The sequence below is a fragment of the Phaenicophaeus curvirostris genome, chromosome 14 (genome assembly GCF_032191515.1).
Source record: "Phaenicophaeus curvirostris isolate KB17595 chromosome 14, BPBGC_Pcur_1.0, whole genome shotgun sequence".
Classification (NCBI taxonomy): Eukaryota; Metazoa; Chordata; class Aves; order Cuculiformes; family Cuculidae; genus Phaenicophaeus; species Phaenicophaeus curvirostris.
The window spans coordinates 6803979-6827286 of record NC_091405.1 but is presented as its reverse complement, the minus strand read 5'-3'; the positions used below and the strand labels follow the sequence as shown (position 1 = coordinate 6827286).

Sequence of the window (23308 nt, the reverse complement as noted above, 5' to 3'; positions counted from 1 at the left end):
GCTCATACCACAGGGAGCTGTATTATCAATCAGATTAATTTGGGGTTGCTTTGGGGTGCAGGGATCATGGAATCATAGAATCACCGGGTTGGAAAAGACCCACCGGATCATTAAGTCCAACCATTCCCATCAATCACTAAACCATGTCCCTCAGCACCTCATCCACCCGTCCCTTAAACACCTCCAGGGAAGGTGACTCTACCACCTCCCTGGGCAGCCTCTGTCAGTGCCCAATGACCCTTTCTGTGAAAAATTTTTTCCTAATGTTCAGCCTGAACCTCCCCTGGTGGAGCTTGTAGCCGGGTACAGTTAGGGCAGCTACCAACTCGAGTGCTGTGTTTCGCCCCAGAGCTAATAGGGTCACGGCTGTGCAGAGCTGCTCTGAAGCAAGCAGTGATGCTGATGAACTTCTCTGCCTGCACTAATTTAGTCGTGCTGCAAAGTGGAGTGTGTCAGCCCAGAGATCACTGTGCCGGCACAGCCACACTGCTTCCAGTGGTGGATTCAGCGAGGTGGGAGCCTTTGCAGGGAGATGGGGAGTACCTGGCACTGCGTGGGTGTTTAAACGATCCCAAGCGGAGCTGTTGGTGGGGGCAACCCGCTGCCTGGCAAAGCGAAGCTGGCTGAGATGGGCTCAGTCCCGGGCTGGGACAGTGGGACAGCGGGTCCTCAGGGCCAGGCTGCAAGCGTCGCTTGCTTAATGTTGATGGAAGCAGAGCAAATGAGGAGGGACAAGTCTGTGTTTCACTGGCTGTTAATTGTGCAGGAGAAGCTGTTAAGATTGTGTTAGAAATAAGGAGGGATACGAGCAGGAGTGAGCCGTCTCCTGTGTTTATGACTTGCCAGTTGCAGTGTGTGTTTCATGCAGAGCATCAGTGTGAGGCCTCTAAGGAGAAGGAGGGAGCATGCAGCATATGCTGCTCCTGCCCTCCTCGTTATTCCTCTAACCCAGCTGGGAAGTATTCCCCCAGCTCTTGTCTGATTTCTGCCCTCTGCAAACAGGGGCATTTGTGGGGTCAGAAGCTCTCAACATCGGGCTGATAGCTTGCACAGATGAATTTTGCCTCTCTGCTGCTTTTCTTGCATAGATACCCAGAGAATAAAACTGATTTATGTTAGACGCTCTGCAAACACTCAGTGCCTGTGACTACAGAGATTAATGCAGCATCCGAAGAGTAGGAGGAGGTGCTGGCAAGGTGCTGCTGGTGTAGTTGGGGCTCTGGACTGATGCTTCTCCCCACAACAGGAGCCAAAGGAGATGTGTCAATAGGGCTCTGACTCAGTGGTACTCTGAGCTCTGAAAATGAGTTTGGTGTTGTGTAAGAACAATGCAGGATTCTGATGGGGTCAGAGACCAAGGCAAAGATGCTCAAAGCCTGTGCCCAAGCAACCTGCTTGCAGTGAACAGCTTGTAAGGAAGGTTGATGTGTGCGAGCTAAAGCTACACATTGTTCTCTAGCTGATAATCTGGGCAGAAACTGAGCTTCACACCACCACAAGTGGTCATACGGTTCTGAACATCTACCTTCCCACACAGTGCCTTTTTCCAGGTCTGGACAACTTCAGTACCTTTGCTTATGCAGCAGCCTGCTATTCTTCTGCTTCAGTAATTATTTTCCAAGATGCGTTGTTACCACTCTCTTTGGATACCACAGTCACCCCTGGCCTATCCTCTGAGTTGCTTTGCCTTCCCACAACCTGCTTCAGGTCTAGTGTCCTGTGATGTGGTAAGACTCCATTTGGTAGAGTCCATTGTGGGCTTTAGCTCCTGCTGTCCAAGTTTTTTTCCAGGCTTCTGCTGTCCAGTCCTCTCAAACATGAACAGAAAGTACTTCCACGTCTTAGGCAAGGAACAACGATGATTATGATGGAGTAATTTTCTCCCCCTCCTTAATCTTGGCTATTTGCTTTGCAAACCTGATTCAGCAGGGTTGCCGGATACGTCTGGGAGCCGAAGTCCACACTATGGAGATGGATGTGCCCATTGAAATGAACTTAATTTTCGAATACTGAATGTTCTCCGTTAGTTCTCTGGGAAACAAACTGCGGATGGTATCATCAGCTGAGATTTTGATTAACTGATTCAAGAGACAGTTCTTGTCTCATCTGAAAGGGACAAAATGATTGCACAAAATTTGTATGTCTGGCTATAATTCCTGGCTCTTGAGAGCAGCGTGGGCATTTGGTGGATTTTGTTCTTTCTGTTTATGAGGAAGATGTTTTCTGAGTCTTAGCTTATTTTTCTCTGTGCCGACATGTCACTTTAACTATACTGTGCTCTACTTTTAAGTGAAGAAATATTTAGTGCCAAAGCCAGTGCTCAGCAGCTGCAAGCAGATAGAGCCGCAAAACATCTCAGGCTCACCAAAGAAAAGGGGCTTTTAAACCAAATCACTTGCTGGGAAGGTCATTGGGAGAAACATGAAGCTGGAAATACTGCCCAGAAACTTGTCTGAACAAACATTTGAGAACATTTTTCTATTTCTAATCATATTTCCCAGGTGTTTTCCTAGGCAGCCTCTCTGCAGGGTCCCTGGAGGGAGCCTGTTTGATCTGGCAGCAAGGCGCATTTGAGCTAGGAGTAGCAGGCTGGTGTTTACTGCGGAGGATGAGGATTGGGGAGGGTTTATCTGTGCAAACAGTGTGAAGGAGTATCACAACACAGAATTTTCTAGCTGGGCGTGGAGCTTGGTGGCTTGTTTTTTGGATTGTGCAGGACTGCTCTGCATCACAGGTTTTCTTTTCTAGGGAACGGAAAGATACCAAGATCTTGCATTAAAAACATGAAAGTCACTAAGATGCTTAATTCTAATCTGCCGCTTGTGTTTGAGTTGTGCGGGCATTTAAAGAGGTTATAGGTTTTGGTTTAAGGTCCAGTCTTACAAATTTATCTGTGTGTTTTTTTCTGAATAAGTGTGCATAGGGCACCACAATCAAGCAGCAGAAGTGTGCAGCTGCTGCTTGGTAGGCAGAGGAAACTTGGGACTGAATTTGGGTTGAGGTTTTCTAGATCATTTCTCAGTGGCAGGACAAGAGAATATAGGACAAACAATGATACTGCGAAAATACTGGCAGCAGAGTACAGGGGTTTCTTCCTTTACTTTGTCCCCTGCCAGTTGTGTATCACATATCCAAACCTGCTTGTTTGTTGCTCTGATTTAGAATCATAGAATCATAGAATCACAGAATAACCAGGTTGGAAGAGACCCACCGGATCATCGAGTCCAACCGTTTCTTCCTCTCCTTCATGCAACTTTGGTGATAGCTGAGATACCTGCAAGATCTAAAAGGAGGAGGAAGCTGATTTAATTTTAACTCGTGTTCTCGATGTCTTACCATTTGCTTCTGGCAATTAGCAAATCATTCATCTAAGCGCTGAACAATTAGTTTTTCCTTGTTTCTTTTGCAGCTCTGTATTACAGAGATTACAAATGAAAATCAGATTAGTCCAGGCTTCCATATCAAGTAGAAATAGGCAAAATGTATATGTTCATTTATCAAAAAAGGCTATTTCTGTCTGATTCATACTGTTAGCAGTTTGTGCAAAAATACTGAGAGACCTCCCCAAAAAAAGGAAAAAGTATTTATTTGCTTTAGTAGCTTGCTTTTAAAAATTGAGCTAAAAGAAACAACAAGAGGTTAAAAATATGCACAAATTACTTCTTTTGATGGAAATTAGAGAGCTTAGAAGTGGAGGGAAATTTGTCTCTGTGAAAAAGTAACTGAAGTTATAGCTTTGCTGCAAGCCATGGGAAGATGTTGGTGTCATTAACATGTTCCTGTGAAGGGGAAAAATCACAGCATCCCTTGGCTTTCTTGCCCAGGGAGGACCAGGATATCATGGCCCTGGTGTGGTGGGGGAAGTGTGTTTAGTCAAAGAGATACAAATAGCTCTTCTGTGGGTAACGCAGCCTTGGGTTCAGTACAGGGGTGCTCCAAAACCCAGGCAGTGATTTCCCACCCCTGTTTTGAACGTGTAAATCTTTCCCACCTTTCTTGCTTTTTGTCACCCATTGTGTTCTTGTCCCTGTCATGCTGGGTGTGAAGAGCCATGTTGACTTTGCAAGGGCTCTGGAGTTCCCTGCAGGGATATTTGAGCCCCTCCACTCACTGCTTCGCATCACGACTCGCAGAAGAAGAAATCATAGACTCATAGAATCACCAGGTTGGAAGAGACCCACTGGATCATCGAGCCCAAGCATTGCTATCAAACACTAAACCATGTCCCTCAGCACCTCATCCTGCATGGATGTGAGTGAGCAGTACCTGGTAGCTGCTCAGGATGCCACCACTCGTGTTTTTGGCATGTGGCACCATAGGTTTGCAGGGCATGCTTGAAGCAGTCCTAGTGGAAAGCTGGTTAGGCTCTAACACGCTTGTGGATGATGTCGACTTTTAAGAAAGCAGCTGGGAAAATGAACTGGTCAGGCTAGAAAAAACATTTGTGGGTTCAAAGACACAGTAGTGAAAGGAGGTTGTAGAGAGGTGGATGCTGGTCTCTTCTCCCAAGTGACAGGTGATAAGACAAGGGGGAATGGCCTTGAGCTGCTCCAGGGGAGGTTCAGATTGGACATTAGGAGAAAATTTTCAGCGAAAGGGTCATCAGGCACTGGAACAGCTGCCCAGGGAGGTAGTGGAGTCCCCATCCCTAGAGGTATTTAAAAGACAGGTAGAGGAGGTACTTAAGGATGTATTTTAGTGGCAGATAGGTATGGTTGGACTCGATGATCTTGGAGGTCTTTTCCAACATGGTGATTCTATGAATGGGAGCCCATCTGGACAACTTTCTGTTCCTTTAGCCTTTAAAACACTGTACTGAGCACTCCACAACAAGAGGGCTATGCCAGGACTTTGTAAATGAGCATCATATGTTGAAACAATTTTTTTCCTTCCTGGTGTTTTGGGTTTTTTTAAATATATATTGTCTGAAAATAGGGGATCCCTATTAAGCAAAACCAAAATAGTTACAGTAACTATCCCAGTAATAGAGATGACATTACAAAGCAGTCCAACTTCATCACAAACAGCTGGTATTTAAAAACCTGTCTTGAGGCTGATAAATTGGAACAAGGCTGACAGCAAAACTGATGTGGTGTTAACTCAATTGCTGTACTTACTGTTCATGAAATACATACCCAAGTTGAAGAGCTCGGTTTAAAGTGGGCCATGACGCAGGCTGAAGGTACTGGCTCTGCATGGGACCAGGGTGCCAAAATTAAAGAATCAGTTATCTCAATACAACACAATGGAAATTTCTCAAAAATTCATGCTGTGTTTCTGAAGCAGAGCTGGTGAAAATACCCTGAGAGCAAACAGATCACCTGTGCCATCTCGGTGCTGGCGCTAGCATGCACAGCCCATCCTTCCACGAACTACAGTTCCAGTTTTGCCTGGCACTCTTAGGGATAAATTAGATGAGATCTGATATAACACAGTGTTTGTACTCGCTGGACCCAAGTGAGTACATAATAAACAGCAACTTCATGAATTTGGAAGTGCCATTTCTCCTAGCAGCTAAGTTACTTGCAGGTTGTAATTAAACCTGCCTCTCTTCTCTTCAATGCAATTGTGGGCAGAGTTATAATTTCAAAATCAAGTCATCCATCAATAAAAAAAAAAAGAAAAGATGAGGGTTTAGATGCAATTTATTAGGGATTTGGCACGTGCAGAGACTTGAAAATATTTAGTACTGCACTAAACGTCTGTTTTATTTAAGGTGATGACTATGCCTAGAAACCAACTGATGGATTAAACTTTGCAAATCAGTGTGCTGCTTTGATATATTTTTCAGGATATCAATTGCACTGTAAACAGGCATTTTAATGTGTTTTTGTCTTGTTCAGAGGTTGTTGTTTTTTTTTTTTTGTAAGTGAGTGTTGAGAGGTTCTGGCCACCTCTGATAAAGCAGAGAGAGAGGACGATTATTTTTAATAGACTGTGAAATGGTTTTACGAGGTACAAAGAGAGACACAGGAGGAGCATGCCTTAATCACTCAAAATTCTCAGTGAAGGGGATAAAAAAGGCCCTTGCCCACAGCTGAGTTGCAGAAGACTATGGTGCCCCTGACATTGCAATACCTCAGCACTTGGTGAAAAAAAATGTACCTTGATCTTGTATTTTTGATGTCAATTTATAGAAGTGATGGGCAGGAAGGGCAGAGCTGAGCTGGGCTCCTTGTCATCACCCGGACCCCAGCTCTGGAGCTGTGTGACAAAGCAAGGCAGCTTAGCACCAGCTGACAGACTGAAATGCCATGTTGCAGTTGCTGATGAATGAGCAAACAAATGTCTGATACTCCGCAGGTGCCAGTTTATTGCCCCTGCCTTTTTAAAGTGACATTTATTTCTCTTTTAACTAGCAAGAGCTTAGAGCATGTTTTCCAACAGCATCCAGAACATGTTTCTTTTTTATCCATATTCAATTTCGTCTCTTGGTGCCCTTGATGATTAAAGACGAGTGTTTTGTTCTGTCAAATATTTCACAGCCTAGAAAATGGTATTTTGGTTGTCTTGAAACTGCTGATGAAATAAAGCATCTGCTCTGCATCAGGGATGGTTTGCAGCCTGTGACTTTTGAGGATGTGGGGGAGGTACTTGGGGTCTTCACCATGCTATTTCTGCCTTGCACCCGCAGCTATAGGTAGGAAATCAGGTTGCACAGAGGCTTGCACGGGGCAGGCTGGGGTTAGGTGGGACCCAGTGCTTCATAAATGTCAGTGACTGCAGAATCACTCAGTATGCCAAGGGCCTGAGATGCTGAGCTGGCCTTGAAACAGAGCAGCAGAGAGGTATCTTTTAAAATGAGAAACTAAGCTAATAACATGTTACGTTGTATTGGTCTCTGTCTGTATGGTAGATATTGATTCCCTGAAAAGAAACGAACTCTTGAGAGTTGTGTTGCAAAAAGAGCATATTACAGTTGAGGGGTGTTTAATTCTTCCCACCCTGACAAAGTGCCCACGTTGGGTTTATCAGTTGCGTGAGCAAGAGAGGGAATAGTGCTGCAGGCAGGCGTTATCATTAAATCAAGCCTCAATGTGCACGTGAGCCTTTTGCTCATCATATTTCGCTCGTGCACAGCCCACAGTGTGGGGAGGGGAACGGGGCACAGGATCCATGGGGGCCAGCAGGGTCACTCTCAGAAGCCTCTGAAATGCGTGAATCATCATCACAGAAGATTTTCTCCCTTTCTAAACCCAGGAAAAGCCACACCAAAAGCCTTTCCTCAAGGATGGTGGAAAACTGTGGCCAGGGTAAGAAGCATTGCTGGGAGGAGTGGGGATGAATCCTGTAGGAGAAGATCAGCAGCTGAGATGAGGTCATGGGGAGCAGAGATCCTGTTGGCTGCTGTGTCCATACCTCAAGCACTACTGGTTTTGGACTTCAGAGATTCTCCTTAGCAAGTCTCCTAGCCTCTTTGCATTGTTTTTATAAGGTTTATTACTTCTACAAGGAAAATGCAATTCCATTGTGGGTCATTGACTAGAGAGCAGACATCTTCCCGTCACATCTCTAATTGCTGCTCGCAGTGAGTGCTATGGCAACCGCCTCTCTGCAACATGCTGCCAGGCAGGACGTCTGCACTTGGATGTCACAAGCTTTTTTGGAGCAGTTTCAGGCTTTTTTTTTGGACTTGTTGCTTCCTAAGTGTGCTGCCCACCTGTGGGATTCAGAGTCATGATGAATCAATTAGGAGTTAGCATTCAGTGCTAACTATCCGTTTTTATATTTTCTTTTTCCTTTGCAATGAGAGCTGGAACGGCCTTTGTGAGGTACAGAACTTACTGCTGAGACATGAAAGCTGCTTCAAGCTGAACTCGCATCTTCTGGCGTGGTGGGAAGGATGCTGGTGAGCAGGGCTGCTTGTAAGCCCTACACCCTGAGCTGTGCGGTGGCTGTAGCACTTTGCTGAGGATGTGACTGTCCCCAGGGGAACCACAAGCCCAAGGGCTTCCATGTCAAGGAGGAGAAGGAAGAGAGGGTGAAGGTCTTTTGCTGATCTTCCCCGAGATGCTAGAAGATGGTGAAGGGTCTGGAGAACAGGCCTTATGAGGAATGGCTGAGAGAGCTGGGGGTGTTTAGCCTGGAGAAGAGGAGGCTGAGGGGAGACCTCATTGCTCTCTCCAACTCCCTGAAAGGAGGTTGTGGAGAGGAGGGAGCTGGGCTCTTCTTCTACGTGACAGGGGACAGGATGAGAGGAAATGGCCTCAAGCTCTGCCAGGGGAGGTTCAGGCTGAACATTAGGAAAAAAATTTTTCACAGAAAGGGTGATTGGGCACTGGCAGAGGCTGCCCAGGGAGGGGGTTGAGTCACCTTCCCTGGAGGGGTTTAAGGCACGGGTGGATGAGGTGCTGAGGGACACGGGTTAGTGTTTGATAGGAATGGTTGGACTCGATGATCCGGTGGGTCTCTTCCAACCTGGTTATTCTATGAAGATCACCTAATCTTTGGTGATGCTAAAACCACAGAAGATCTTTTCCAACCAAAATGATTCTATGTGAATATCTGAGTTGCTTTTTTGTCTGATTTGGGCAGTGAGAGACCTATTGCTGGTGCTCAACATGAAAACAGGGCCTCATGATTTCTGTTTGTGTTTTTGAAGGTAGAATGGGTCCATCCTGGCCTCCCTGTGCGCCCCTGTAGCAAATTCACAGGGACTTGTGTAGGGAGGAAACAGCATTGAAACAGGATGAGCAAAGGAGCATATTTTGTCATGACCCTGCCAGATTTGCTGTGCTTGTTTGTATTGAAAGTCAGTTCAGTTTACCTTGAAAAATCAGTATTTTCCAGATTACTGGCTTTTGACGAGGACTCTACTGCTTTAGTCCAAAACTTTGTGCTGTGGTTTGAAAACTGGATCTGGGCAGTGTCTATATTAATGAAAACGCAGATGGCTAATGAAAGCAAAGACCCACAGAGAAAGACATATGAAGATATTAATATTCAATAGATCTGAATACAGGTTTGCTGTGCAGTCCTGCTGCTGCTCACCTTCTATCTTGCAGAGTGTCACTAACAGCTGTGGCCACGTGTTGTAGAAAAGAAGCAAAACTGCCCCTAACTTGGTCCTCATCTGCCTAGATACTGAGGAAAACTATGCAAGGAGCTGGAAGGAGCCACACTCTGGGTTTAGGTGTCAAGCATTCTCAGGGACACTTGCTTTCATCCATCAAACCAGCAAATGAATGAAAATCCTACTGATAGTAAGGGCAAGAAGGAGGAAAGAGATTGTCTCCCACAGTACCTCTAACCTGTTATAATCCCAAATCATGCACCAGAGGTGGTGGGGCTCATTGTAATATAAAATCTATATGTGGAAATATCAAACAAAATCCTCCTTTTGCTTCTTTCTGTTCCTGGGCAATTCTTTGTCCCTATTTTTCCTTCTCTGCAGGACCAGCACTTTGGAGAAAAACATGATTCACTGCTGGGCTTTCAGACCCCCTTCCTGTGTTCCCCAAGTGCTTGATGATGGAGTATGTGCCAAGGGAAGAATAAAGTTATTAGTTTTGCTTTAGAGAAGGCAGAATTTCTCTCTCTTTCTGCAGCCCCCATGGGAGCTGTTCCCTGTAGGTGTTTTAACATAAACCATTGTGTGCTAGTGCTGGAAACATCCCAGTTATGTGGTGATCCATATGGACACTGCAAACATGCACCTGTTTCATGTAACTTGGATTTGGGGAGAGGGGAACTTCTGTCTGGAGAGAATGCTGAACCCTGTATTGGCTCGTGCAAATGGGCTCTCCTCCATCCACTCCAGTAATTTAAATAGGTACTTTCTGCCCTGCTGGAAAAAGCAGAGCTAAATGAAAAATACCTGCTGGGACTTGGTGCTCACTCTATGTATTGTTTTTACTGAATCATGCGCAGGACAAGTGCGACTGCGCCAGTATGTGCAGCTTTGAATTATTCCTGTGAAGAGCATCACAAATATGTTTTCAATTTATTTCATGCAGGAAGCAAGGACATTTGGCAGGAGGTAAACACCGTTCTCTAAAGTAAGAGCCAGGTGTCCACCAAAGCCCTGACTGTAAGCTTGCCATGGCTAAAGAAATTAAAGCCAATACTGGCATATGTTACTTGTTTGCTGATGTCATTCAAAGCTGCAGCTGGCTGGGTGAACTTCTGGTTGTGGACAGCCTCGGCATACGGTTTGTGCTGGTTTTTTTGCATGTGGCACTTCAGATTTTGAAAGTTCTTTTTTTACTTCAAACATAAGAGTGGGACTCTATAGCAAGTGGGCAGGTGAAGGAGGGACTTGGGTAGGTCTCAGGAAGGATTTAGCTTTGTTCTCCAGAGAGTATGATGATGGGCTTGGGAAGTTGCTTAGTTCTTTAGAATTTAGAAGTTATTCATCTCCTGGCATCCAGTATTTGGTACTTCTCTTGCTCTGCCTGCAAGAATTTCTCTCACTCTGCAGTTTGTGTAAAAATGTTTCTTTCAGTTCAGAAACCAATGATCTAGAGTGACCATCTGTGACCCCTTGGTAGGCATCTGGATGTACATTTTCCACTTCTGAACGGCTGAGATAACACAGCGCTGCTGCTGCTGGGACTAGAAGGCATATCATCAGATACAATAATACTTCCCAGCTGCACATGTTGTTTTTTAGTCTTTCCTAAATGAAAATTAGTTTTGCAGGTGGCTAACGCTAGAGGATAATTTGCTTCCATGCTTGTTTGAAGCCTTGTAGCAAACCCAAAGCTGTGAATTGAAGAAGGAAGTAAAAGTAGAACTTGATTTTAGAAAAACTTCCATTTTCTGTGCTGGTAAAGCAACTGAGCTGTGTGGCTGCTGATGCAAACCTTTCATCTGCCGAAGTAAAAGAGTTATTATCTTCAGTTGAAGCTGATCAAGTGTTGAGTGGCATTCGAGCGGCACATCCAGGCAGCTATTTGCATGAGAAATACACTGTGAAGATGTGAGACGCTGATATATTTGTAACTTCTGAATTCCCATTATGTTTTTTGATTGTGCTGCCTGTTGGGAAAGCCTGAGACCTCTTCCCTTGGCTGGGCTGGAACTGAAGAAGGGAATTTCACCTCTGCTTCTTCACTTTATCTTTCTGTTCTAGTCTCATAACTTTCCTGCTCCTCTCTATAATTGAAGAGAAGCCTGGAGAAAAGCATTAACAACAGCAAGCCGGGGCTCTCAGCCATGCTGATGCTGGGAAAAGAGAGGGATAGATGCTGGATTGGAGACTGGTGGTTGTTCTGGCTGGAAGAGACATCTGCAGGGCTTCAGTCCCTAGTAGGGGGACTGTCATCAGCACAGGACCAGAGCAGCTCTGGCTTTGCCATGCTGAGTCCTGAAGATTTCCTTGGGTGCCTTCTGGCTGAGCTTCACTGGGCTTACTTCTTAAGAACTAAAGCAAATAATCATGGAAAATTTCCAGAAATACCTTTCCCCGCTGGAAAATGCTGATTCACTCAAAGTGTTGAGCTGATCTTTATCAATGCAGCTGAAGCTTCTGACCTGAGACCTGAAGGTTACGTGGGGGACCAGCACCTGCCTGGAGATCTGGCTGCTGGGGTATTCAAATTGAGCTTGTAAACCCTCGGCTATTGGACACCTTTCTGCAGTCTGCCCTCTCTGGTGCTGACACCCCACTTTTCCCTGAAAGAAAGTCTCAAAAAAGGCAGCATTCTTCAAGAAAGGCAGGTAGAGAAGAAGAAAAAGCTTAGAAATGCTTTGAACTGTTGCAAAAGCAGCAGAAAATGAGTACAGTACAACCCTGATAAAAGCCCATCCACTGGATAATCTGCAATCGAGAATGCGGGAGGGCAAAGAAGCAACTTCCCAGGGTTTCTCGTTAGCTCAGGTGCTCATCAAGCTACTTGCTCCCATTTTAAGGTTGGGGGGGAGGAGAAATGTATTTCTTGCTGGAGTATGCAGGAGGCACAGCGATTACCCTGGGCAGCCTCCTCCACTTCCTGCCTGTGCAGCAGTAATTACTTTCTGGGTAAATTTACTTGATTAAGCCCACCGAGGAGATGCTCTCACAGCATGGTTTTTGCTCTTTTAAACTCCCACGTATGAGGGGGGAGTATCATGCTTTGAGGACTTTTCTCTTTCTTTGTAATAGCTTGATGTGAACTAGCAGGGAAAACTATTTCCAATGTGTTTATCTGGTTAAATTATCCCAGTAGTGGTGGGTGGTGAGCAATAAAAAGTCCTTCTTGTGGCTAAATTAGTTTATGGCTTGTACTCTGATTTTTCAGAAGATGCTCTAGTTTAAAAGCTGAAGGCTCATGTTTGACTCCTGTTTCTGTCTGAGAAATTAGGTCCCAAGTGGCAAATGGAGGATCTTTGTCTTGGAAAGTAATCTCAAAGGGTGACATGCCCAGAAATGTTGTGGATGCAAGGTTGTGCTCCTCTACATTATAGGATTTTCATCATTTTTCTAATTTGATGAAAGACAGACTTCTGTTTTGGAGAGGAATCAGATGAACCAGCAGGTCAGGGAAGGTGATTCTGCCTCTTTACTCTTTTCTCATGAGACCTCGCCTGGAATACTGATGTTCAGGAAGGACCTGGATCTGTTAGAGAAAGTCCAGAGGAAGCCATGAAGATGGCACCTCCTGTACAAGGACAGGAGGAGGGAGTTTGGGTGGTTCAGCCTGGAGAAGAGAAGGTTATGGGGAGACCTTAGAGTGAGCAGCCTTCCAGCACCTAAAGGGGCTACAGGAAAGCTGGGGAGTGGCTATTGATCAGAATAGGATGGGGGGAACAGTTTTAAGCAGAAAGAGGGGTGATTTAGATGAGATATTAGGAAGACTTTTTTTTTTTTTTTCCTGTGAATTGTGAGGCAGTGACACGTTGCTGGGAGAAGCGGTGGCTGCCCCATCCCTGGAGGTGTTCAAGGCCAGGTTGGTTGGGGCTTTGAGCAGCTTGATCCAGTGGGAGGTGTCCCTGCCCATGGCAGGGGGTGGAACTGGATGATCTTTGATGTCCCTTACAGCTTAATCCATTCTATGATACTATATGGCCTTTGGCATGTAGAAAAAACTGTGTAACACAGAAGTAACACTTGATTTCTCCATTTAAAGTTTCACTTGGACATTATAATATTCTGCTTAGTTAGTTGGGTTATGGCTTCAATAAGTTGTTTGATTAGTCACAATGTTAAAGTAAGAATGCTTAAAATGAAAAGCTAATTCACAGCCAAATGTTCTGGCAGCTGAAAAAAAATCCGGAAGAAATGAGAACAACTTGTTGCAATTTTTCTTTTTAGTTTGTTGTGGCTTATGGAAAGCTTGAACATTTGGCAGCTGAAAACCAAGAATTGGTAGCTAGTGCTCATCTAAATGTTTTCATTTCAAAGTGCTTTTTGATAGCTCCAAAAATCTCTGCTGAAGGACAATGCTGGGATGAAGGGTTAGGGATGGTAAGGGTATTTGTGGGAAGCTGAGGCTTGAAACCCAGTTCCTGAATACTTGCATCATAAAAAATCCTACTGACACTACCCATGCTACTGCAGCCAAGTAGAGTGCTTCCCTTGCATCGTGTATTCAGCTGTGCAGCATCCATACTGGGCAATAACTCCTCTGTAACAGTGATGGGGATGTGGCTGTGTCTGCGATGTTTGCGATGGGCAGACTCCTGCAGGATGGAAACGTCCCGGGAAATGCCATGGGTCATGCTGAAGTACCCATTGATTTCTCCTTACAAATTTCCATCTGAACATTACTATATTTTTTTATTAAGCCAGCTTATGACTTCAGTAATTTCTTTAATTAGGCTTATTCTTAATGCAAGATGGCTTAAAATTAAAAGCAGCTTCTCAGCCAAGTTAACCTTCAAGTACAGTTGAGTTAAACAATATGATGGCAGGATGTGAGGAAATAAAAGACAATTTTTTGCAGCCACAGATCAATTATTATAGTGCTAAACTATGTCAAATACAGTAGATTTTTTTCTCATTAATGTGCCCTAGCTGCAAACATATAACCATGTTGGTAGGTGTATATAAACACTAACTGGCTTCTGAAAAATACTATCAAGGGCTTTGTGGTTGATGCTGACAAGGAACTTGTGCACATGTCTGAGAGTATTGGTTCACTTCTAGGGCTCTGTGCTGGCAAGAGCATTGATGAAGGATCAGTCAGGGTCCTTGAGCAGGCATGGGGCTGTGCTGGTGATGGAAATGCGTCTTAGGAGTTTCCTCCTGTACCTGTGTTTTCTCTGCCTGTGAATTACTGAGGCTCTGTGTTAGCAATCACATGCTGCCAAAGTGCCATAGGTCGTTTTGTCAGGAGTTGTCTCTTCTAGGTAGAGTTTTGGACCTTCATGTTCAGTGGATTTGGGCATGAGAATGGGAAGTCAGGGAAATCTAGCTCATGGCATCTCTGGGAGTTTTGTATTATTCAGAGAAATAATCACAGGGTTTGAGAAAGATGATAAATCTCCAAGGGAATTAATATTAAGTAGTGTGAAAGCCGATGCTGCAGATGCAGGTGCTACCTGCACCTCCAGCTGAAGGTTGTGCCAGTGTGTTTGCTGCCAGCAGCTTGCATGCCATGTGTCCTGCGCCATGAAGGTGTTGGAGCCAAGAGAGGACTTTTTAATACTCTGTGGCAGACATCAGCTAAATAAAAGGGGGTGTGATTTCCTAACGCATTTTTACAGAATTAAGCAGGTCAGGTGGCGCCTTTCTGGCAGCTGGCAGCTCACAGGATTGGGATATATGAATTTGCCTCCAGCACCAAGCGGGTCCCACAGCTCAGGAGAGGTAGTGGAGGGTCCACAGTACCTGAGGCTCTCCTTTTGGGGAGAACCTGGGCATGGATGGCCCTGTGAATTTGGGGGATTTCCTCCAGATATCACTAGCATGTGCATGCATTTCTGGTTAGTCATCGTGCACCAGGCTGGCACTCTTCAGGGATGAAATGCATCTGGTGATAGGTCAGCAAAGTCCTCAGACTCGCATCTTCTCAGACAGAGACAAAAGAAAAAGAAAAATCTCCTAAATAAGTCTGTCTGCTAAAGCAGAAAATGCTTTATGATGCTGTTTGAATGGAAAATGCAGCCTGTGCCACGTCCTGCTGCTGCACGTTGCCCAGCGAGGCTGTTCAGCACATACAAGGTCTGAGCCTGCTGCAGAAGATTACAAAAGATTTCAGCAGAGATGAGGTTTTCCTGGGTACTTCATCTTGCTGCGAATGCACAGTGCTTTGTGTCGTGAATCCTCAATTATGAGACCCAGCGTGGCCTTGGTAGTGAAGAGCACTCTGAAATTAATGCTTTCCCCTGTGCATCATCCCTTCAGAATGGTATCTCATCCCAAGAGAAGGCCAGCAGCAAATGAAAACTTTAGGTCACAGAGGGAGGGAAGAGCCTGGGTCCTGCAGGCTGGGAGCAGAGCTGCCTGTCAGGAGGATTTTGGGGTCCAGGGCAGCAGGGCTGTGGGAGGATGAAAGCAATACTGAAAGCATCTCTTTCCCTAATCCACTTATGTTGACAGGTCAGACAGAACAGGAATGAGTTTAGTTAAAGAAATCGCTTTCCAGGATGTAAATGGATTGATAAAATATAATTCTATTAAGAGATCATTCCAGTGCTTGAATGGCACTAATAATCATGTGGGAATCTGAAGCACAAAGTGATTAGGAGCAATCTTTATTTCCTAAGCAGGTTGTCTGTTGGGATATCGTTACTAAATGTTCATGTATTAAGAAGTAATTGTGCAATTTTGTCTGGAGGGAGCCCCAGGAGGGAACTGCGTACGGCCCTGTGGTTGCTTCATGTGGGCAGAGTTGGGAGAACTGATCCATCTAGGAAAGTAAATGTTACACATTTTTTATCCCAAACAAATAGGAATAAACAGATTCTGTGTGCCACACCAGGTGCCTTAGTGGGGTAGATACCTGGGAGGAAGACAGAGGAGTTGATGTGCCATGTGGGTACAGAGTCCCTTATAAGCACAAGTCCACTCTTGGGGGGATGCACGGGTGCCCATTTCCCCCTCAGGGAATACCCAGAATAATGTGCAAACGGGTCCTGGCTGTGTGGAGGCTGAAGATGCAGAGGTGTGTGGAGGCTGAAGATGCAGAGGTGTGTGGATGCTCTGAGTGGCACCAGCCATTGCCTCCTCCCTAAGCTGTCCCCACTGGGGACTGGGGGATGCTGAGGGAGAAGTTATTGTAGCAGGTAGGTATCCGGGCTTAAGCCTTAAGAAATCCTAACTGTATCTTTAATTTGTCCTTTACATTAAAATCTTCTTTTTCTGTCTTTTTTTTCCTGCTTCCTCCCCTGCTTTGTCCTTCCCCTCTTCCAGCAATGTGGACACCAAGGAGCTGTGTGGTGAGTGCTGTCCCTCTCTTATGGCAACTGCTATGTGCACATGTGCCTTTGAAGGATGTATAAAAGTTTCTGTAAGGCTGTTGGTGCCACGGCTGCTGCGGAGCTGGGGGGTCTCAGCACTTCTGCTCTTTCACTCCTTATTCCACAGGAAAATTGGCAAAACTTTTCTTCATTTTCTTGCAACACAAATGGGGTCAGAGCTGAGCAGAGCACCTGGCTCCTATTCAATAGTCAGCTGGAGTTTAATTTCTGACAATGTCACGGCTTCCAGTTCTGCTCAGAAGTTTAATAAACCAGTATTGCTCTGCAGTACCCGTAACGTGTTTCTCCTTGGGCAAACCTTTGTGTCTCCTAGAAGGCTCCCCCTCTGCTGCACCTCCCATGACTCGCACAAATTAAAGGCTGAAAAGAAAATATCTGTTAATGTTTTGTCCCATGCTTTGACCAGAAAGGGAGTATTTGCTGCTGGGCTTTGCTTTGATGTGAGGTGACTCGTGCAAGGGGTTCCTGCTGCTCATTTGGTGGTATTTTTCCATGGACACTTGGTATTGGGAAACATTTCCTATGCCCCAGCTTTGTGGGAGGAGATGGGGTCACTAAGGTGTGTGGCCTCGCAGCTTATCCATCTCTTCTCCTCTCCTCCTGTGCCAGGCAGCAGGTCTTCACTATTTACCTTCATCACTTTGCCACCAATTACAACCTTCAGAGGTCTAGATGAGAGTGGGATGCAGCCAGAAAGGCGCTTACTGGGTTGTCTGTGCCAGCACCAGGTGGTTACTCATCATTCCAAATACTTTTAAGATCAGGAATGTCTGCACCAAGACGTTACCTGGCATTTCTCTCCTCCTGATGTACTTAACCCTTGCCCACACCTTGCATTTCTCCTTGCAGCACCCTGCAGGACTTTGAGCATTCAAACCAGCAGCAAAGGCAGCTGCTTTCAGCTGTTTATCTCCACCTGTTGTCCTTCCAGTACACAAGAAACAAAGATGTCCATAAAACCTTTTTGGTTTGCTGATGAGCTTGTTCCCATCACTCCTTGTGTTGGGTTTCCCTGCCATCTGATCCAAGAAATTAAGACCTTGCAGCTTCTACCATGAGCTTTGCCAGGAAATACAGGGTAGTAATGTCATGGCTTGACCCCATCCTTGAGTCTGATAAAATCAGAAAATCACGGGGCTGCCAGCCACAGCGATCCCACCTCACTGCCTCTCCAGGGGTAAAGCTGCCAGGAAAGGTGGGAGATAAACCCATCAGCTCCCACAGGAAACCCGGAGAAGGACTGAAGAACACGCATCCTGCCTAGATCCTTTAGCTGCTGAATACCTGTCTTTGACTGCAATTCCTTATTTGCTTGCTACTTACTTAAGCATTATTTTAAATATAAACCTTCATTTTAGTAAAATGGAATCTATGATCTCTCTTGAAATAGGTTGCATGTTGTAGGATGTTGAGACCATCTTAAAAGGGATTTCTTGATCCCGGCAGCTTATATGAGAAATTTTATATGGCGTAATCAGTATCGCATAGCATCATCTAAAGTTCTGGGGTTTTTTTCCTGCCAATGAATGTGACAATTACCAGCACTTAGATTGACTTACACACAATTGTGTGGCTCTTTACTCCCAGAGGAGCTCCAAGTCATAGCTGGAAGCACTTAATATACCCAGAAAACGCACATACAACCATCAAATTCCATTCACCCTGTTCCAGTTTAAATGGGACATTGCATGCAATGGTATAAGCTGTCCAGCAAACTGAGATGTACCAACAGGAGATGCACAAAGAGCTGTTACAAATTTCTGGGGTGATGGACGACAGCTTTGCTGGGGAGAGATGTGGGAGGACACCCAACTCCTGCACCAGCGTGGGTTGCAGTTGTGCCCGTCTCCCGAGCGTTGGTCCCATTGCTGCATGTAGGATGTGTAGCATCCATGAGCAGGAATCATGTAAGACAGGAAGAGCTGATCTCAGATGTTCCTGTGAATAAATAAGGCTAAAACAGTAGAACTGAATACTTGGGTTGCAGAAGTCTATCCCGTTCTTCTCCCGCGTGCTACTTGGTTGGTCTCAAGGGCTGTGCTCTGCCCACAGCGGCACATTTGTCTTGAAATGTATTAGTCCAGCTTTTTACAAAAATGGCTCTTCTTTGCCTTTAAGATCTGCTCAGTTTTTCTTTCTCAAGTAAATTATAATAAGAAAAAATAACACAAATAAACATACTATGATGAGAATAAGCTGTTCGGTTTATCATGGAACAGCTGCTGCCAATCACTTTGTGACATTCCAGCTTCTGCCAAGATCTCCTTCCCCTTGGATATGTTTTTGGGCTGCAAACAGTTATAGGCACTTCTAATTAAGCCAAGAGAACCTAATTAGTGAGACTGTTTCCTGGAGTTCGTGTCTTGTTGCATTCCAGAGAGATGTCACCTTCGTGTGAAGCTTTATGTCCTCAGCGCTGGTAGCATTTGAGGAACAGCTTTTAGCTGTAGTCAGTGTCAGTCACCCAGTCACTGGGGGTAACTTCATGTCTACACTTCAAACTCACAGCGTATCTCACTGCTGTACTTCACGTCTCAGTGTTTCCATTGCGAATGGTGGATTTCAGGACTCTATAGCTCATGCATGAAACCGTTCCAGGGCTCAGTTATGTCACGGAGCCATCAGTCGCATGGGGACACGCTGATTTTGGCCATATTTTGCATCAATGATCAGTGGGTGGGATTGCATCGGCCTGTTGCTAAAGCTGCAGAGCAGCCCAGCACGGATCATCCCTCCTGCAACAGAGATGAGGAAGGCGCGGAGAGTCTTGTCCGTCTCTGCAGGACAAGTTGTGACTTTGGCTCAGGATATAAATATACCTGAAACTACCCTTTGTGTTTTTCCTTTCCACCAATAAACAGACCTTGAGGTATCATGTAGCCCTGAAGTTACATCAACTGTTGCCATCATGTCCCTTTTGGTTTTCCCAGACTATTTTGCTGACCACATGGGAGACTACGAAGACGTCTTGGCCTCACTGGAGACACTGAACCTCTCCATCCTGAAGGCAATGGACTACACTAAACGGGTGAGTCCTCCTCACTGCGTCCTGTGTTCCATGGGCTTGGAGCAAAATGGTGCAAATGTTAAGTTAACAAAGCATCTAAATTCCGAGGTCTTCATTCTGTTTAACGGTGCTGTCTCCTCATGCCATTGCATTTATGCAGTGAGTGGGTCGTGGCAGCAACAGGACAACAGTGGATTTTTTTTTTGTCATAACAGCAAAATGAATATTGAAAGGACGAGAGGGAATGGCCTCAAGCTTTGCCAGGGGAGGTTCAGGCTTGACATCAGGAAAAATGTTTTCACGGAAAGGGTCGTCAGGCACTGGAACAGCTGCCCAGGGAGGGGGTTGAGTCACCTTCCCTGGAGGGGTTTAAGGGACGGGTGGACGAGGCGCTGAGGGACATGGTTTAGTGATTGATAGGAATGGTTGGACTCTTTGATCCAGTGGGTCTTTTCCAACCTAATGATTCTATGATTCTGTGAAAGTCTTGGCTAGATTGTGAACCGATGTGTCAATGTCATGTGTGGTAGATGGTGGCATAGAGGCTTTGTCGTAGAGAACCGTACCTTCTCAGCACCCTTCCCAAGTCTGACAGACAGTTTTGGCTGTGCTATGGCTTAAGTTCTGAGTTACCTGAAGCTCAAAGGTGCTCCAGTTGTCTTCAGACAACATGGCCTGTGGATCTCTTCCGTGGGATTTTGAGTATGTGAGTTCTTGTTACCATCAGTACAGGTACTTTTGGAAACGTTACATTATAAAACTACTGTTAATTACAGCTTGCACGTTGGAAGGCATGACTTCCAGAAGTATGGTCAGTCACGTGCACAGCTGCTGTGTTAGAAACTAGAGGGCTGTGTTTGAAGAACTACAAGGAAAATGTGCTCTACTGGGCTGTATCAGCGGTATTTATTAGCTCAGGATAGTCAATGCTCCTACTTCTACTTTGAGTCGTATTTCCATCATTCTTTTGCAGCATGACAAGATAAAAGCAGCTTCCTCTTCACTGGAAAGCACTGAGGATTGAAGCACGGAGGGAGGTTTTTCTTTTCCCAAGCACCTCCAAGGGTTTCGCAATTCAACTCCAGTCCTCCTCTGAGTAATTCAAATCAAAATCTCCCTTCCATATGTCTCTAAAGCTAATGGAGAAACTCAGACTGCTCCACATTAAAGATTGGGTAATGATAAGACTTTTTAGGAGTTAGAATGTGAATCAGCAAATTTATTTCCCTTCTGGATCCTGGGTAAAGATCCTGGTTTCCTTGCTTTATCCAAATCCATCCTTTTTAATGTTTGTGAGGAGGGCAGCGTGGAAAGTGAAGCCACATATTTCACATGCTGATGTCTTGCTAGAATAATCTGAAGGGAAAAGTTTCTGGCCATGCACTGACCTGTATGAAGCATTTGTGAATTTTTATCAACACATTATTAGGGGGTTAAAAAGAAATCAGGAGAACAGTAGTATTTCATTTTTTCTAATTAGTTAAGTCTCCTTATGCCTCATTTTTAGTCATTATTAGCAAATTTTTCTGGCAGTCAGATTTGCCAACTATGTATTTTAAATACATGTTAATATGCTAATAGGTATCTCAGTAATTAAGCTGAACTTGTTATTCTTGATGCCTTCCACCACTGCTTTTTGAATGCAAGGTTAGTATATATTACTAATTCCTCACAGCATTTTGCACGAGGAGGATGGATGGCTTAGTTCCTGATTATAAATTAGTCATCTGAGTGTGTGGGTATTACCTTGTATAAGAAATCTGCAGGAGAAGCAGGATGGTCATTCATAATCCCGATCCACTGCCTTTATAAGAAGAGCATCTTTCTCCCTTGATTCAGCAGCTTGTGGCAGGATTCACATGCCTTAATTGTGATGGATGAAGGTTATTTACTTGAATCTGAGATAGTCACCCTTGTCAGGACCATGTGGAGGGAATAGGGGAGATCCAGAGCGCTGGAGGCATCTTCATCTGAAATGCAGACATCTCCTTTCTGGATGGCTAAAGTCAGGAGAGGGGAGAGCTACCCCAGCATCCCTCATCACCCCCATTTGATCAGCCCATGGGGTGTGTTGCTCTTCACTGTCTGGCAAGTGAGCAGACAAAGCAAGGCGCCTTCACAGAGAGGAGCTGGCAGAGAAGTATTTCATGAAAAACATCGGCTCCCTGCTGTGATTTTCTGTACAAAACGGTACAAACCTCATCAATGAATTATTCAAACACAGGCACTTTGTTCAGGTAAAGAACCGAAAGGGGAAGAAAGAAAAACAAAACAGATAAGAAGCTGTTGTAGGAAGTAGAGAAACTCATCTTCAGTTTTTGGATAAGACAGACTTCCAGATTTTTTTTTTTTTTGAGATCTGAGATTCTTTCACTATATGTTTTCCCTGGAAAAAAAAAAAAAGTAAAAAGTAGTTATTGGCTCTCTAGATTGCCAAAACAGAGCCAAAACAGAGTGTCAGAAGAAACCTTCTTAGGCTCCAAACCAATAAAATAGTCTAGCTGAGGTCTTCTCACTGTGTTCCAGCCCATGTGTATTCCACACCTCACCCTGGGTAATGTCAAAGGGTTTTTTACTTCTTGCAGGGCTGGGCTTACATTTACAGGGTCAGGCTTCAGTCCCAGGGAGAGGACTCTCTGTCCCAGGGCTGCAAGAGTCAGTGTGAGCTCCCATCTCTCTGATGGGTCCATTCACACAGGTCTCCTTCTGCTCCATCTCCTCCACACGTGATGCTGTAACAAAGGGCCTTGTGCTGATGTCAGGATATGTAGGAGATATATACATGCAAATATATTTTTAAAAATGCTGGATCAGGGAAAAGACTGCCAAGGCAGCAGGCTTTGGGAGGAGCTGAGAGTGGTTTTTTACCCTTTGTGGCTCAAGCCTGTTGCTGTCTCTGCAGCTTTTCCCCGTGGTCGGATTCTGCAAAGGACTTGGTGCTGATGCTGAGCCCCCTGACTCACGAGCAAACTGCTTCATTTGTGAGATACTCCTGCTTCGCTGTATTAAAATAAGTATTTCGTCAGCTGGAGAAAGCTATTGATCACTTGGTAGTGTTCCTTGTTCCCTCGTTCTCTCTCCCATTAAAAAAAAGCATTTGGTGCAATCGATAAATGAAGCCTAACCTTCTCCTGTGTTGGCTCTCTGACAAGGTGGCTGCTGACAAGAGGGGCTGGGTAACTGTGGTATTTAATTGTTGTTTTTATTTCTCACCTTAAAAGACAACTGATTATTTCTTGCTCATAAAAAGAGAAAGCAGCAATTATCTCATGCTGGAGGAGCTCATAAAGTATCAGGAGTAATTAGATACAATCGTGGAAGGCCTCATGCTGCAAAACAAAATCTGTCATTGTAATTATTCTCCAACACAGTGATGTCCGTGCCGCGTTGAAATGACTGCCAATGACGCTGGGAAATGCAAAGTTAAATTGGAGAGAAAGGAAGTGAACTTCCAGGATCTATAAAAAGGCTGCCGGTGGGAGATGTTCCTACATAATTCTTATTTATTGTTTTATAGTGCAGTTGACAAATACCAAACCCAGCGTGACTGGCCAGCACACAGTTTGTGTGTCTGGTATTGGTGGGCGCTGGGGGACTGGAGCAAGGCTGAGCTGTCCCTAATTTTTGGTTATTGCGGAAAGCCAAGCACCCTGTTTAAACAGAGCATCTTTCTCAGCTGGGGATAACCCCCAATCTCATTTCCTGCAAACCACTGCAGATCATGCTCAGGCCAACGGTGCCTCTATTTTCTGCCACCCAAGGAGGCTTTCACAGTGCCTTCCATTTCATAGAATCATAGAATAACCAGGTTGGAAGAGACCCACCGGATCATCGAGTCCAACCATTCATTTGGTAGCCTGCTCTCCCAGCAGGGAAAACCTTTAGGAACAGGACAGGAAGAATTTTAGGGATAGCCATAAATCGATGCTGTGCAGATATAGGTGGGCATGGACACTT

The 23308-nt window shown here is 45.0% G+C and overlaps 1 protein-coding gene across 2 annotated transcripts in view; it reads left to right on the top strand.

Moving 5' to 3' along the window:
• The window catches only part of NECAB2 (N-terminal EF-hand calcium binding protein 2), an 85622-nt gene that overhangs the window by 45385 nt on the left and 16929 nt on the right, over nt 1-23308 (top strand). The window contains exons 4-5 of one of the 2 annotated variants that reach the window (XM_069868707.1): nt 16277-16302; nt 19275-19372. In XM_069868707.1, the coding sequence (XP_069724808.1) occupies nt 16277-16302; nt 19275-19372 (124 nt within the window). The remainder of the gene's footprint in view (nt 1-16276; nt 16303-19274; nt 19373-23308) is intronic. The other variant, XM_069868708.1, reaches the window with a different exon arrangement.